Source organism: Falco rusticolus, chromosome W, assembly GCF_015220075.1.
Source record: "Falco rusticolus isolate bFalRus1 chromosome W, bFalRus1.pri, whole genome shotgun sequence".
Classification (NCBI taxonomy): domain Eukaryota; kingdom Metazoa; phylum Chordata; class Aves; order Falconiformes; family Falconidae; genus Falco; species Falco rusticolus.
In genome coordinates, this window is record NC_051209.1 from 24,278,042 (window position 1) to 24,295,296 (window position 17,255).

Below are 17,255 nucleotides of genomic sequence, written 5' to 3' on the forward strand. Positions count from 1 at the left end.
TAAACAACAAAAGATAAAGCTCTAGGCAAAAATCTGGATAACATTTACTTGCTCTATTTCCTCATTACAAATTAAATTTATTTTTCTCATGACCAGTGGTCCAAAAGTCATTAAAAATATCTGTTAATGCATTGTGCACAGAAGGGGGCATAAAAGGAAGCTAAAATGCTTTAGTCCCTCCCACATTCAGGGACATCTCCTCATTCAGTGTTTCATGTTTAAGAGCAAGGCTCAAGCAATCATTCAAGCCTTTGCACAACATCACTAAGCAATGTACCTGTGATTAAGCCTTTTTTCCAGTACAGAATTCAGACTGAAAAAAGTCTTTGAACAATAACTGATTAAACAAGGTTCTTCTATTGTGCTATCGTAAGACTGCACTAACTTGCATATCTGAAAAAAGTCTATACTGTGGCTTTGTATTTGAGAATAAAAAAGAAAAAAAAATTGTTCTTAGCCTCTGCTTCTTTATTTTGCATTTATCATCCAGGTAAGGATTGCACATAGGGGAAAAAAATCCAAAAGGGCTTTTTACTGACTATTTAATGACCTAACTGTTCTAGTATATAGCCATTATTATACTTAACTACATACTCCAATGGAAAATACAACAGCTGAAATAAGACAGCAAGGCAACTTGTTCTGGCAGAGACTAGAACTTCTCAACAGAGGCTATTTGAGAGTTTTCTGGAAATTTTGATCTAGGGTCAACAGCCTATAAATAGAGGAGAATGCTGGCAGAAGTTTTCATTGTTGCAGACAGCTAGCACACACTGGGCTGCTGGGAAGACTGAAGGAGCGAGGCTCTGGGCAAACGAGGAGTTACAGACTTGATGTGAGCTTGACAGAGACTCCGCAAAGCTTCAGAAGACTGAAAAACCTCTCAAAGAAAACAAACCCAATCAAAGCACAAAGAAACCAAGAGAGGAGATTGCACCAAATCTCAGTATAGACAACTGCTTCATGAGTGAAGACTTCAGTTAGACAGAGGCAAAGTGGTGGGAATGAGAGAAATATTTTAAGTGGTAAACCTCCCCAAGCAATTATTGACAGAATGAATCTGAGCTGTTTGCTGCAGGTCGATTCATTTTTTCAAACCACTTTCTTGAGATAAATTTGTACACTTTTGATCTCAAACAACAATATTTTTTATTCAGTGTCTTAAATTCAGTGCCAGCAGATCATAAAATTCCTTCTAAACTTCATACAGAAATTACTTCAACTGCTACAGAAATGCAAAGACAGATTAGAACATATTTTCAGTGTAGCTGTAGCCTATTTTATAGATATACCTGACACTATTAAATTGTTTCCTAAAGATATTTTCATCCCTTATAATTATTCTGGAATGCAATATCCAAGGTCTACTAACCCAGGCTACAGTGCAGAACAGGCAGAGTGCTCACATGCAAGACTAAATTTAAGTATTAATTATGTATTTTTAGCTGGTTGAGTTATATCCCTAAATGGATCATAGCTGTGATAATATTATTTCATCAATAATTCAAGATGAACCTCCTACAAAGAAGAGAGCCCTTTGCTTTCCACAATGTTGCATGGCTCAGCAAAACTGGGAATAACTACATAAATTTTCACATAATTTATGCAGAAGAAGCTTCTCAGTTCTTTGTGGTGGATAGTAAGATGCAAGACAGCATGCAAACAAGATGATCATAAAAATAATTCTAGCATAGCTTTCAAGAATAAAAACTCTGGAAAGATTTTTGGTGCTAAGAAATGTGAAAATGGAAAATGCAGAAAACAAGGAAAATTGATTTTCAAGGTTGCTGCTGAAAGAACAAAAAGCCCACCATAATATTATTCATATACTATGACATACATCACTTCTGACAGCACATTAATTATTGTAATTTTCAAAGATTTACCCATAGATAAAATGATAACCTGGGGGCAGGAGGAGTTTTGTACATTACAAACAATATAGTACTTTTTCCAACTGAGAAAACAATTCAAGATTTTGCTAAAAAGGACACAATTTTCTCTGTGGACATTGATGCTTCAAGCCATGGAAATATCAAAATGTTTTCCACAGTTATTCATTCCTACAGAGATGAAAGAGCAATAATACATCATCTGCTTGATTTTTGTGAAGAAAGTAATGAAACTGAAGTAGGAATGTTTGAGAATATAACAAATGTACTGAAATTGATGCTTTAAGCTTCAGCCATGCATTATTATTTACAACTGATAATGCTAATACAAACTTCAGGCAACATCCCTTTCTCTGCAATCTAATTAGCAAATATTTTTTCCAGCTATCTGGCCAGCTCATGAAATACATACAATAGCAAACAGGGTACAGATATTTCATCCTTTAATATTAAGAATTTAACTCTGGTAATTTCCACATTATCCAATGGAGTTTTGGAATTATAGGATATATTTTATTCTACAAAGCTTTGACTACATAAAAATGTTGCTGCATGTTTGTGTATGTTTTTTATAACTTGCAGATAAACAGATCTTAATGCATTTCTTAGTTTTTTTAGAAAGATTATGAGTATGGGGATGAGGGACCCTTCAGTGAAAACACTTTTTTCCTTTCCCAGAGTGACAGTAGTTTGGTTGGTTGGTTTTATTTCTTTTACAAATTATAATCTTGTATATGACACTTTTGTATCACCCCACATTCAGTGAAAATGAATTCCCAGGAAAAAAAAACCCAATTAAATAGTCTTGGGTCCCTAAATGCAAATCTGCTCTAAAACCAAATCAAGGCAAACAGAAAAAGACAAAAAGGACTTGCCTTCAGTTCACCATCCATAAAAAAAGCTGAATTCACATTTTGATTTCAGAAAAAAAACACCCCATAACCTGATTCACCTGCTCTGTCTGAAAAGGGGCTGTCTTTTTAGTAAACTGCAAGTATTAACTAACGGTTGAATCTTGATAAAGGCTAGATGTGGATTATTCATATTAGGAATCATGCATAGAAAGGAAGCTGAGAGTATATGCTGGATTTCAAAAATCCTGTCCTAAGAAATGCTGATACTCTAATGTCAAGACTGACAACATATACCGTTTCAAAATTAATATGGAACTTATGATAGCTGAAATGGATATCAGAGGAGCAAAAATGTACATCTGAGAGAAAAACACATATCCCCTGAAATAAAATGCTCATATTTTTTTCTTTGGTATCCCCTAATTCCATGCAAAGAAGGTGGTCAGCCTCTGCAATGGTTTCTCTTCTCAAGGATTTTTAAAATATTTTTTTGTTTTCTTTTTATTAGAAACTAGTTCCACTGTAACGATAACAGACCTCATGCAGATAATTACAGCCTGCTCTAAAACATAAAGTTTTTTAAGGCAAGAATGTAGTTTCAAAAATAAAAAATAAAGTCACTGTATTTCCACATCTTCAGAAAACTCGACCATCACAGTTAGAACAATTAGCCTTTCCAGATCTTACTGTGTTGTAGAAAACCCTAATACTCCCCAGAACCTCTCTCAAACATTTAGTCACTATTTAACATTATGACCTCATTTGGTCAAGAACTGCCCCTTTTTTTGCCTTTTTGGGAGTTTCTAGTGCAACAAGAATTTGCTTGCAATTCCACATAAAAGGACTGCATATGTAAAAATATGGACTTAGTTTTCCATTTTTTGTGTGCTCAGGATTGGTCCATCTGTACACACGTTTGTTTAAATTAAATGCATAGAAAAATAAAAGCAAAATGGTAATCCCACTGTTTCGATTAAATTGCCAAGCTAACCATATTTACCCTGCAAAATGCTCATCTATTTTCTTTATTAAACAAATAGTACCAAGCTACTATCTAGCCACGTGCTAATTACGATATCTTAAAAGGAAGTTATACTTGGATACCTTTTTTCTTTAATCAATCAAACCAAATTTAAATATAAATTTGGATTGTTTGGTAGAGGTAGAAAGGACACAGTCTTAAAGGGAAGATGACGAGAGATAGGTATCACATAAAAAAGGTGCATTGCCAAAAAAATTTTTGGATCAAAACTCCATTCATAAATTTTTTGTTACCACACTTTGTCACCTTATTTCATATTTCCACTTTTAGAAAATATCCTTCATTGGTCATATAAAACCAAAGAGTTATTCACATTAGTCCCATAGTGATGCTAATAAGTTGTTCAATAAGCACTGACTTCTCAGCAAGTAAGAGCCCACAATATGGGCTCTGATTCAGCAAGCAACTGCATGTTCAAAATTGAGTTTTAGTTATTCAGTTATTAATACAGCTGGTGGAAATGTGGAAGTGACTGCTAAAGGGTCTGCAAAGATTTTCTATAGAAATTTTTTGGATAATCTGAGCAGATGGCCGTTATGGCATCCCATTCTTGTGGACATTAATAACTGCTTGTATAGATTCTTGTTTTCTTTAAGTAGCACACAAACAGCCCAGTAAAATGACCATGGATTTATTTCTGTATGTTCACACATTTTTTTAATATCCACTTTAAAATTTATTTTAACAGGAGTGAAATTTGGGTCCATTATTTGTCAGGTGGTTTTGATGACTATATAAGATATCCTCATACTTATTTAATTCATTAAATGAAAGAATCAAAATATAATAAACTATTCTTACTTACTTCCTAGGAAATCATGGCAAAATAACAAGAGTTTACCTTTCTGCTCTTTCAGGAATACCCGAGAGCTTGATCACTTGCCTTCATCTCTTGTTATCTCAGGTTTCTTTTCCTGCAGATGAATGATTTTCTAGGAGTGCAGCTCTTTTATTATGCACTGGTGTTATTACTCTGTATTATTGCCCAGTGTCATAGGATGATTTATTTTAGCAGTTAGCATGCAAGAAAAAATGTATAATTTTCATTTTTTACATGACAAAGATGAAACTTTGTGTTACTTTCCATAATTCATATCACCATACAATCCTTTCCTTTCTATGATATCAGGATTAATGCTAGTACCAATGTTATTCTATTTGTCTGAAGTAGCTCACTTCAGGGTTTTTTTTTCTGTTACCAAGCTGTTCTAAATTCATGAACCCCCTTTGACTTTGTAAAGCTATGCAAGGTGTGTTGGAGCACTCCCCAACCTCGTTTAAGGGAAATCCTTGTTAAACTACTTCTGAGCAGATTAGAGAAGGTTGAGAGCTCTAAGTTAAGCTCTTGACTGGGCATCACATCTTCCCATAATTATTATTTTTTTGTATTTTAGAGCAAAAAAACCATACACTCAGTAAACTTTTAAAAAATATGTCTGACAAAATATCAAAGTACAGTATTTCTGACTTAAGCTCACAATATATCAGAAGAGAGCACAAAACTGTATTTTGTTGAGAACATTGCACTCAGCCACACTGAATGTGTACTCCCTTTCTTCTCAGCTCTAGGCATTATTAACACAGAGAACAAATGGAAGAAGGAAGATAAAGGCCTCAGAAAAAGCAAATAAATGTAGATCAATATGAAAAACTGAACTGATAGATGAGGACATCTTATACCTAATCAGAAATGACAAATAATAAATGAAATTAATTTTTAAAAATGTAATCAAAATCAGAGAGGGGCATTTTAGATTTGTTTCTGTATTTTTAAAAGTGTAAACAATGTGATACACAGAAAAACTTTCAGTCAGATTCGAAAACAAGTATAGAATAAAAAATTTTTGGTTTAAAATAATTTAAAACAAATTAAAATGCAAAGTTTACAAGAAATACTGCACAAGCTGAAAGACAGTTTATAATGGTGAATGAGGAAAATGGAAAATAGAACGTTGAGATATAATGTAAAATCAACAGACATTTATAAATAAAACACAACAAATTTCAAACTGTGGAAAAAGGTGCCATAAGGATTCAACTAATACGATGGCATTAGCAATAAAAAATATTTTTTAATATTAAGAGGAAACTTTATGTAAATAAGGTATTTATATGAAGAGAAAACTAAAGATGGAAATAATAATGCGAAGTTTGCTAATCAATATGCATTACTTCCCATACACCACGCTTGACAGAGGATATGAGTCTGCTGTAGTGGCTGTCCTGGTTTCAGCTGGGATAGAGTTAATTTTCTTCTTAGTAGTTAGTACAGTGCTGTGTTTTGGCTATGATGTGAGAACAATGTTGATAACACGCTGATGTTTTTAGTTGTTGCTGGGTAATGTTTATTCTAAGTCAAGGACTTTTCAGTTCCTTGGGCCCTGCCAGCCAGAGGGCTGGAGCGGCACAGGAAACTGGGAGGGGACACAGCCAGGACAGGTGACCCAAGCTAGCCAAAGAGGTATTCCATACCATATGACGTCATGCTGAGTATATAAACTGGGGGAAGAAGAAGGAAGGTGGGGACATCTGGCAATATGGCTTTTGTCTTCCCGAGTAACCATTATGCGTGATGGAGCCCTGCTTCCCTGGGGATGGCTGAACACCTGCCTGCCCATGGGAAGTAGTGAATGAATTCCTTGTTTTGTTTGCTTGCGTGCACAGATTTTGCTTTACCCTTTTCCCCCACCTTTCCATTTTACTATTATTATTACTGTTAGTATTATTGTTATTATTATTGTTGTTCTTACCTCTTTATTCTGTTTAAATTATTAAATTGTTCTTATCTCAACCCTTGACTTTTACATTCCTTTTCCGATTCTCTTCCCCACCCCTCTGAGTGAGGAGGAGTGAGCAACTGGCTGCGTGGTGCTTGGTTGCTGGCCAGGCTTAAACCACGACACTTGCAGACAGGTGACTCAGGCACCAAAAATTGTATGTAAGCCTGAAGCACATAATGAGTGAATACCACAATTACATTATATATAAACCACTTAATATATAATTAAATTGAACTAAATATAGCGGCTAGTGTTGGCAGTACCATTCTTCATTTTGGAGGCTAGTCTGTTTTATAAAAGACTATGATCTTGTAAGTGAGTGTATCCCTCCAATGCATACATATCTACATACATTCTTCTCCAGTGAGCAAGATTCTGTGACAGCCAACTTTTCCGTATAAACCAACCACATTAAAATTGAGCATGCAAATTAATTTCCAAACTTGTTTCTCCTTGAAATCAATTTTTCTAGGAGCATTTCTATTCAACTTTTCTTAACAAAGGTTTTCTTGGATCAAAAAACTTTTTTTTTTTCTGAACTGGCAACAGATATGGGTTGCTGCATGGCAAATTCCAATTAGATATTAGGAAAAATAATTTTATAAGAAGGGTAGTGAAACATTGGAACAGGTTGCCTGGAGAGACTGTGGGATCTCCATTTTTCAAGACTTGACTCACAGCCCTGAGTAACCTGACCCAATCCTGGAGTTGGACATAACTTCAAAGCTGGCTGGCCCTGGTTTCAGTGGGGAATTGGACCAGATAACCTACAAAATTCCCCTCCATGCTAAATTATTTTGTGATTCTGTGAACTAAGGATGGGGTTCCTTTCATCTGACTAAAAGTATGTTTATATGACTATCTAGATGATTATCCTATAGGGAAAGACAAGCACTTACAGGAGCAAATTCTACTCAACACCTTATTTTTCTTAGACTGGGACGCTTATTCTTCATGCTTTTGTCTCTCCATGAATTGCAAGAAAAAAAGATGACCATCTTAGACTTGATGTATAACTTCTACATAATTTCAGGTGAGACAGATTCCAAATTGAGGAACATTTTTTTTGAACCAATTGCATCAATTGCAGCTACGTGTTTATACTGAGCTTAACAGATAAAGCTAACAGAAAGATAACATGATATGGTCACTTAACACTGCTTGCTACCACATATACCATAACCAACAGTCTCCAGATCCGCCATTTCGACAGCACATTTTCTATCTGTAACAGAGAAGTATCTGATTTCCAGCTTCTTTTTGAATGGGGCACTATTTCAATTTGAAAGATTAGTCTTCAGCATGCAGATTAGAATAGCTCTTGTATTACACAGTATGGATAACAGGTTCAGATTGATTTATTTTTTTTACATAATCTACATACTTTTGCCTAGAGTTAGTCAAGTCTATATTTTTCTAAAAGCAGTTCCAACAGAGGGCAGTACTCTTGATAAACTATCCTGTTGTAATTTACAGGCATGCCCAGAGAGTCATAGACACAGAGTGTTCCTATATTCTGTGTGAGATATCAACAAGTTCTGAGGTCACAGATTACAGAAACATTTAATAAAGGCATGTCAAAGGTGATCAAAAGAGCATTGTGTAGATGATCCCATGTGATAAGATTTTGCGTTCTCTCAAAAATACAAAATAATTGTAGGAAATTTGCTGGGCAAAGGTTATTAAAAATAATCAGCTGTTAATGAATGTAGCTACAGACTTGGTTACTGCTTCCATTAACTGTAGTATCAGGTACAAGCAAAGTGACATGCTAAAAATTCCTGTATTCGTTAATTGTATTTTCCAATAACAGATTTTAAATAAGATTTTACTAAGAGTGAGGGTAACATCAAGAAAAAGGGAACTTCTACCACAGTGCCTTGCTTGTCTTGTCTGATTGGGTCTCCCCACAGCAAGGCAGGCAAATAATTCAACTGCTGTATTATCTCAGTTTTGCAACAAAAGCTGTTAATACAATTCAGTATGTTAAGACATTTCAGTATGAAGAATGCTACCTCATTATGTCTATGTTTTAACAATGAGTTCTTCACTGTAAAACCTGAATCTGGTGATCAAATCCACCTGAACTTTTGCACTGTAATAATTATAATATATATGGTTATAATTTAACTAATTTTATCAACAATTACTATTATCATCTATTCACAAACCAGGTTATAAGCACAGGTTAGAACTTCTACCCTTCCAGAGGAGAAGCTAAAATGAAATGACAAAGTGAAAATCTCTCTCTATACAAACACACATGACAAACTTGTTCCTGACTGGAAAATTTCTGAAGCAAAGTAATTTTGTCAGCAACTGCCAATTTCTTGAAATGAAAGCACTTTGCAAAAAGCACCAGTTTTAATTACACTTTGTGTATTTTGTCCAGCCAACTATGGCACATGCAGTTACAGTCTAAGAGAAATTGTCATTCTTCCCTATCAAATCATTTGTCTGGGACTTGAAGATCCTCATCTGCAAGTCAGTCTAGGTATAGGACAGCCCCAACAACCTGCCATTTCCCCAGGTTTCTCAAGCTCAAGGGAATTCTTGCTATTCTTGCAGACCTCCAGGTTAGATGCAGACTTCTGAATTTCTTCTCAGATCAATATGATTCCTGTTCCTGAGATTACTAGCCTCCAGTTGGACAGATCCAGCACAGGTCTGAAAAAACCCTTCAAAATTTGCAGGATTTGGCTAATTGTAATTGCCATATGTTATTTCATTTAAAAGAGTACAGCATATAAAACCAAATTGTCTGACATGTTTGCTTCTTGAACTTTCCCTTCTGTCAGCATATTCATGAAACTAGTCTTCATGTAAACAAGCATATGGGGGTTTTGTTTGTTTTTATATTCTTAACTAAGTTCATCTCCTTGAAATTTTTCTAAGTTAACTGATATTAACAAAATTCATACAACTCCATCAAAGTCATCTTCCCTTCATACATATGCTAATCTTGCCTTCACTTTATACAAAAATATGTCCTAAACTATGATGACAAATTCATATGAATAAAGATTAATAAATTATACAATAGAGACTTACATGTGAAAAGAGAAGAGAAATAAAAATATTATATATTTATTTTCATAATGCAGCCTTCAGCCTTGCATACACTTTATTCCTCTCTCAAACACTTGTATTTCTGTCCCCATTGTGCTCTAATTTCTGGTTTGCCAAATGACCTCTGCAAACAAAATTTACAATGAAGGAAATGGGACCCTGCCCCTCCTATATGAAAGCAGAGGCAGATCTCTAATTGTGTATAATGAGCTTGATTCTACATGCAGTTTTCTTTAGGTGCAAGGATGAAAGGAAGCTGTTGGTCTTTGTTATATGTGGAAACTACAACAGGGTTCCTTTAACTTACAGATCTGATGTCAAGTTTCTATGGGCTCAAATGCTAGAGGGACTAAAGTGTAATGTTATGGAGAATGTCCTGAAACTGATATAATGCAGCTGGTAGCAAATGAAGAGTGAAAGCTGGCAGACATATCCTAAGTATCACAGGTTAGATAACTCTTCCTGCAACAAAATCCTCTGCAGAAAAGGAAACTGATAAAAAAGAGAATTTCCCAACTGAGAAACACCCTGTGTGCTTTAAAGTCATCATTAATTTCTGCTTCAAACGTTAACCTAAAGGCCCAACAATAAGCTTATTTTACTTCATAATGAACAAATACAATCACCAGTACTTCCACCTCAAGGATCCTGGCCGTTTGCCTTGACTTACCCGCTTATGAAGACGTTCTGCTTCCTCCTGATATGCAGCAAGCTGTTGCTTCCATTGTTTTACATTGGCAGTGGACTCCAGCAGGGCTGCAGTGAGCTTAGCATTATTACCCTTGAGTGTGGCCAGTTCTGCTTCCCAATGCTTGCTGATTGTCGAACTGCACAAACAGAATAAGAATGGTCAGAGCCCTCAAATCTTTTTATTTTTTTCTTAAAATGTCCTTTTTTTTTTTTCCAAAATATCCAGGAAAAATATAATTATGCAAAAATCCTACGACTGAATGTCCAAAAAAGAAACCAAATGGTCAAATCATCAAAAATTTAAATTCAAAAAATTGCAGTTATTTCAATGTGCATTATTAACAAGTGAGATAACTTAATGAGTAGAATAGATCAAAGTTTTGAGAGAGCAGTGTAATACTTGTTAAAAATAGGTTTTCACCCCATGCTATATACTATAAGGCTATGCATAAGTCTCATTTCAGACCTCATTCTAAATTAGGATCAGGGGTTGGGGTGGTTGTTGGGGTTGTATGTTCCCAGTCACATCACTTGATAAGGGAGATGACACCTTTATATAAACAGTTCTAGTGCATTGAGGGTAAAACATTCAGATCTTTCCTCTCCTTCATAAGTAATATATCTATTTCTATACCTAAATCTGAAGCCAAACAGTAGTTGGTACATCTTGTATTTTGGATTTTTTTATATTTCTTCAGTCACTGTCTTGTCTCTGATTAACACAATATGGAGAAGACTGTAAATAAATTATTATAAGAGAAATGTCTCCTGTTAGCCAGTTATGGAAAGTAGTTTGCTCAGTCATTGAGGTTGTTTTATGTGATTTTGTAAAAAGAAAAATGTATTAAGAAGCTGGACTTTTTTGTACTTTAAGGAATAGATCCTATCTGTCATGTCATGCCAATTAATATAGGCTACATTATGGTAGTTACGCTATTTTCTCCTAAATATGAAAAGACACTACTGGCACCTTATGGAGTACACAAACCTGTTTAACAGCAACAGGCTGGTTGCTGTTCCTTACTTAACTTATGGGAGTGTCATGGTTTAACCCTGGCTGGCAACCAAGTACCACGCAGCCACTTGCTCACCTACCCCACAGTGGGATGAGGGAGATGATCAGAAGAGTAAAAGTGAGAAGACTCGAGGGTTGAGATAAAGACAGTTTAATAGGTAAAGCAAAAACTGTGCACGCAAGCAAAGCAAAGCAAGAAATTCATTCACTGTTTCCCATGGGCAGGCAGGTGTTCAGCCATCCCCAGGAAAGCAGGGCTCCATCATGCGTAATGGTTACTCAGGAAGACAAATGCCATACAGCCAGATGTCGTGTCCCCCCCTTCCTTCTTCTTCCCACAGTTTATATATACTCAGCATGACATCATATGGTATGGAATACCTCTTTGGTTAGTTCGGGTCACCTGTCCTGGCTGTGTCCCCTTCCAGTTTCCCGTGCCCCTCCAGTCATCTGCTGGCAGGGCCCAGGAAACTGAAAAGTCCTTGATTTAGTATAAACATTACCCAGCAACAACTAAAAACATCAGTGTCCTATCAACATTGTTCTCACATCAGAGCCAAAACACAGCACTGCACCAGCTACTAAGAAGAAAATTAACTCTATCCCAGCTGAAACCAGGACAGGGAGTTAACAAGTTGAGAAATGACCCTGAAGCAGGAGCAGAGATTTTTTTAGCATGCCTTCTAATCTATGTAATTAACTAGTCATCTTCAACTGGCTCATTTGTTTTCAGGCTATGCTATGATAAAATGCCTTGTTTAAGCTGAAGGAATTTGTTGTTCTAGGCTGTAACATTAGTTGCAGCATGCCTACTTGTGCACAGAGACATGATGCAGAGATGTATATGGTACTAATGCTAATCTGGGTCTGCGTGCGCAAGTAATACAGTCATGACTGCTCAACATTGTTCTGGAAGAATGTGGCTATATTGCTTTCAGGACCTGAGGTAATGTGTCTGTGTGGAACTTCACTGCTGGATGTCTTTGCATGGACATCACAGCACTCAGAACTAGGTCCAGCTCTCTACTGATTTCATTGCCCAGTGTATCATTATCTGCAGTTGAGTGCTGCAGTGAGATATTTACCTTTCATCTACTAAAAAAATCACAGATTAGAATAACATGTATTTAGCCTTGCAGGAGGAAATCAAAGACTTATGTTTGAGCAAAAAGAATAGGCAGAGCCAGTGGTGTGCCATTTTGCAGCACTTGGAGAGAAAATAATGTAGCCATTTTGATTGATATTTTTGTTAGAGGTATTTACTGTAGCTGCTCTTAATATTGCTGAATAACACGGAGCCCTATTAAGCTTAAGTGATGGGTTGACCTTGGCTGGACACCAGGTGCCCACCAAGCCACTCTATCACTCCCCCTCCTCAGCTGGACGGGGGGAGAAAAATACAACAAAAGGCTCACGGTTCAAGATAAGGACAGGGAGATCCCTAACCAAATACCATTATGGCAAAAAAGACTCTACTCGGGGAAATTAATTTAATTTATTGCCAATCAAATCAGAGAAGAATAATGAGAAATGAGAGCAAATCTTAAACACATTACCCTCACCCCTCCCTTCTTCCCAGGCTCAAATGCACTCCTGAATTATCTACCTTCTCTCTCCCAAGCAACACAGGGGGATGGGGAATGGGGGTTGCGGTCAGTTCATCACACGTTGTCTCTGCTGCTTTTTCTTCCTCACATTCTTCCCCTGCTCTGGTGCAGGGTCCCACCCATGGGAGACAGTCCTCCATGAACTTCTCCAGTGTGAGTCCTTCTCACAGGCTGCAGTTCTTCACACACTGCTGCAGTGTGGATCCCTTCCACAGGGTGCAGTTCTTCAGGAACGGACTGCTCCAGCATGGACTCTCCATGGGGTTACAGCCTACTTCAGGCGCATCCACCTGCTCTGGCATGGGGTCCTCCATGGGCTGCAGGGTGGATATCTGTTCCACTATGGACCTCCATGGGGTGAAGGCGACAGCCTGCCTCACCACGGTCCTCACCACAGGCTGCAGGGGAATCTCTGCTTTGGGGCCTGGAGCACCTCCTCCCCCTCCTTCTTCACTGTCCTTGGTGTCTGCAGAGTTGTTTCTCACATATTCTCACTCTTCTATTCTGGCTGCTGTTGTGCAGCATTTTTTTCCCCCTTCTTAAAAATGTTCTCACAGAGGTGCTACCACCGTTGCTGATTGGCTCAGCCTTGGTCTGTATTGGAGCCGGCTGGCATTGGCTCCGTTGGACACGGGGGGAGCTTCTAGCAGCTTCTCACAGAAGCCACCCCTGTAGCCTCCCCTTCTAGCAAAACCTTGCCACGCAAACCCAGTACAGCTTATTAGTAATTACCTGAAAAATCAAGACTCTTGTGTGTTTGATTCAAACATATGGACGCATTGTATCTTGAGTGACTATTCTAATGATATTGCAAAACTTTTTGTTAATGAACACTACTTATAGTGCCTGATGTGGATCATTGTACTTTAGAAATCTGTGAGGAAAAAAAGATTCTTATTCTAAAAGAGTTTGCAGTTTATTTTAAGCATGCAGAACAAAGAGCTCGATGGGATGCAGAAGTGGAGTCTAGATGGTGATAATGAGCACAGCGATGACTGAATGCTAAGTGGAGAAAAGGATGATTTTTTTAGGTTGGATTTGGAAAGTACATATTATGTGGTAAAACTCTCAGTTAAGAAACATTTATTGCTGAACTGAGATGAGAGTCTGCTTAATGTTTTTCGGATTGTGTTCCTAACACCACTGCTCCTCCTCCTCCTCGCGACTGAAGATTCCCTTAGGAGAACGCCTCCTTTGTAGCAGCAGATATCACGATTAAGAAAACAATAGGAAACAATTCTCTATTGTTGTTTTTTATTTTTCAGAGGAGGTAGTTTCATCATCTTGGGTATTTGAAAATTTTGTCTGTTGAGGAGATAACAAATGGAGAGGGAATCAATTACTGTGTGTAGAATAAGATTTTATGTAATATAAATATAAACTTCTGTGACTATAGTCTCTATTAATTTTTTTCCAGTAATTCTTTCCCTGGTTTGGCAGTTGATGCTTTTATTTTTTAATAATGTTGTCAAATAATTGTACCAAACCTTTATATAGAAACTTTTGCTAAAGATTTGTTAGAAACCTCTTTCAGTTGTGATTCTGAGTTACTGAGCCAGCATTTTTTAAAGGTATGGTTTTACTGTGGTTGATGTTCTTTCACTGTACTAACATGAGTATAAACTCATTATTCTCTTTTTTTTGTTATATAAAACTATTTGCATTTGTTAAGCAATCATTTCCTGATGTTCCTTTGCATTGATGACTGAGTTAGTTATTCAAAAATAAGATTTAATAGCGGTCTCATTATTTTTCTTCTTTCTTGAAAGCTAGTTACAGATTTTCATGCTCAATATCTCTATTGTTATCCCAGTCTACCCCTGCTGGCTACACAGTAGCATTAATTAGGTTATCATATGAAACAAACAGCTGTTTTATTAGGGAGCTAAATCTATAGCAAAGAGTCAATGTAAAAAAAATAAATTATGTAGAATGCATCTAGAAAAATATCTTTGAAAAAATAGGGTTATGAAGAAATCAAATTCCTTATCATGAGCAGACTGGGAGAAGCAACTGGTTGGTGAAACTGTTTGAGGTATGTTCATAACACATGCTTTGATGACCTCATGTCTCATGTCCATTTAATAGGACACCTTTACTACTCTTCAAGCCCACAGTTTAAACCATAGCCCATGCCAAGACAAGTGTTACTTAGTTGCTTAGTTGTAGTGACAGCTGACATAGGGTTACTTGGTATGCTTTATTATTATTATTATTATTATTATTATTATATAAGGGCATAACTACATAGAATACTTGCAATAAAATATGATCTCTGCACATACTAAGCTTACTAAATGAGAAGCTACCTTTTTACTTGAGATCCTTTTTAACCTGAAAGCAAGGCTCACTGGAACTAGTTAAATATAATACTGATACAGATCTCTTTTACATATATTACAAGTTACTAGTCTTAAACATGGTAGTGTATCCAGTGATGAGGGTTGAAATGGTTGCTCAGCTCTCCCTTTCTATCTTTTCCATAGAAGTACAATTTGATACTACAGAAATCAGTCAGCTGATAAAAGAGAAATGAACATTACTTCTTGATGCTCTCTGAATTCTATACAGTTGGTCAACATCTTTCTTGAAGTGTGGCTCTAACTGGACATAATGCTCTTGCTTTCCCAGTGCTGAGAAGGAAGGATTACTTCACATGTGTGGCTGTCGCAAAAGGAGTGGTTTAGGTCAGGTCACTTACAAAATCACCACCGAAGGGTTTGAGTGAAATAGATTTAATATGAATTTGTGGAAATGCAACTGCACAAGATTCGATGGCAAGGTTCACTCTATTACTTATTACATGGAGTAAATGTACAGAGATAAATCAAATTGAAATCAAGTCAAAATTGAGTTGGAAACAGTTTATAAAGATCAAAGGTGTAAGAGGGTAAAGGAGATCCTCCCATTGAGTCACGAGGTTTAGAGTGGACCCCCTTGCTTTCTAAGCTCTCACAGAGTTTAGGTGTGACTGGATCTATTCCTAGTCTCAGACTTGGACAACAGATTAGATCTAGAGAAATATAAAGAGTAAGGGGAATTCTACTGTTGATTCACAAGGTTCAGAGTGGACCCCCTTGCTTTCTGAACTCTTAGAAAGCTTAGGTGTGGCTAGGTCCAATCTTAGTCTCAGACTTGGACAATGGTTTGTATCTAAAGGGAGGAGAGAGAGAAAGAGAGAGAGAATGTGTTCATAGGATTTTAGCAGCAAAGCAAATCAAGAAAATTTGTTCAAATCACAAAATAACCTAACTACTTCAAGCTAGCAATGTATATTAGAACAAAGGTATACCTGTTAAAAGTTCCCCTCAAGTTCAGTGAAATACATCTAATGCCTTTTGCATTCCTCAATGGGCGAAGGGTTGAGCCTCGAGGAGCAGGGGTATCAGCCCAGGCCCCATCGTCAGTTTTCTGTGACAGTCCCTCTAGTATTGCAAACTTGCTAGTTCACAAGCTCTGAGCGGCTTCCTGCTCAGAGGGAGATGCTGGTCGCAGCCCGCTGCAGTCCAGGAGATCTCAAAAGGGTCTCACTTTAGGACTGCTGTTTATAAGGCTGTGAGATGATTGGCTTTAGTCATCTGTAAATTTCCTTCCTGGCCACAACCCAAGTCAGTAATTTTCTCAGAAATTCCAAGAACAATGGTATCGTTCCACTCGTGTTACCACTTGGGCTATGATTTGGGCAGGAGTGTTCTGGGGTTGTCAGGGAATAATTGATTGTTTCCATTCTTGTTCCCTGCTTTGACCAGTCAATGGGAGTTCCAGTACAGACAGTGCCATTCTCTGCCTTAGCCGAGTAGGAGTTCCTGATATGGTCAAGGGGCGCTTAACTGCCCAACTCATTACTCAAGGTACCAAGGCCTAGTCAGCAACTACTGGGGTCGTAGAACAGCCCAAAGAAGGGGGAGAAGTGCACCACCACAGTGGCAGGCTATATTTCTCCTCATACACCCAATCATGATGTTTTCTTTTTTGCCAGAGTATGAGATTGTTGGTTTATGTTCCACTTGTCATCTGCCATAATAATCCATATCATTTTCTTTAATATCGTCACTTAGCTATTTTTTTCTTCATCCTTTGTTTGCAGTCACTTAATCTTGTCTACAGGTAGAAAGAACCCTGTATTTGTCCCTATGAAATTGCAACCTGTTTTGATTAGGGGTTTTTTTTGGCCATTTCTGTAGTTAGGTAAGATGATTCAGATGTGCCGCAACATGTTTTCAGCCCCTCCTAGTCTTTTTTATTATTTCAAGTTATAGAAATTTAATTACATGAAAGTAGGTTGTTTCTTTATTAGTACAAATAA

The 17,255-nt window shown here is 37.1% G+C and overlaps 1 protein-coding gene across 3 annotated transcripts in view; it reads right to left on the bottom strand.

Moving 5' to 3' along the window:
* LOC119140851 (homer protein homolog 1-like) overlaps positions 1-17,255 on the bottom strand; it is a 122,784-nt gene that overhangs the window by 13,226 nt on the left and 92,303 nt on the right. For all 3 annotated transcript variants that reach the window (XM_037372485.1, XM_037372484.1, XM_037372483.1), the window contains exon 6: positions 10,308-10,464. In XM_037372485.1, the coding sequence (XP_037228382.1) occupies positions 10,308-10,464 (157 nt within the window). The remainder of the gene's footprint in view (positions 1-10,307; positions 10,465-17,255) is intronic.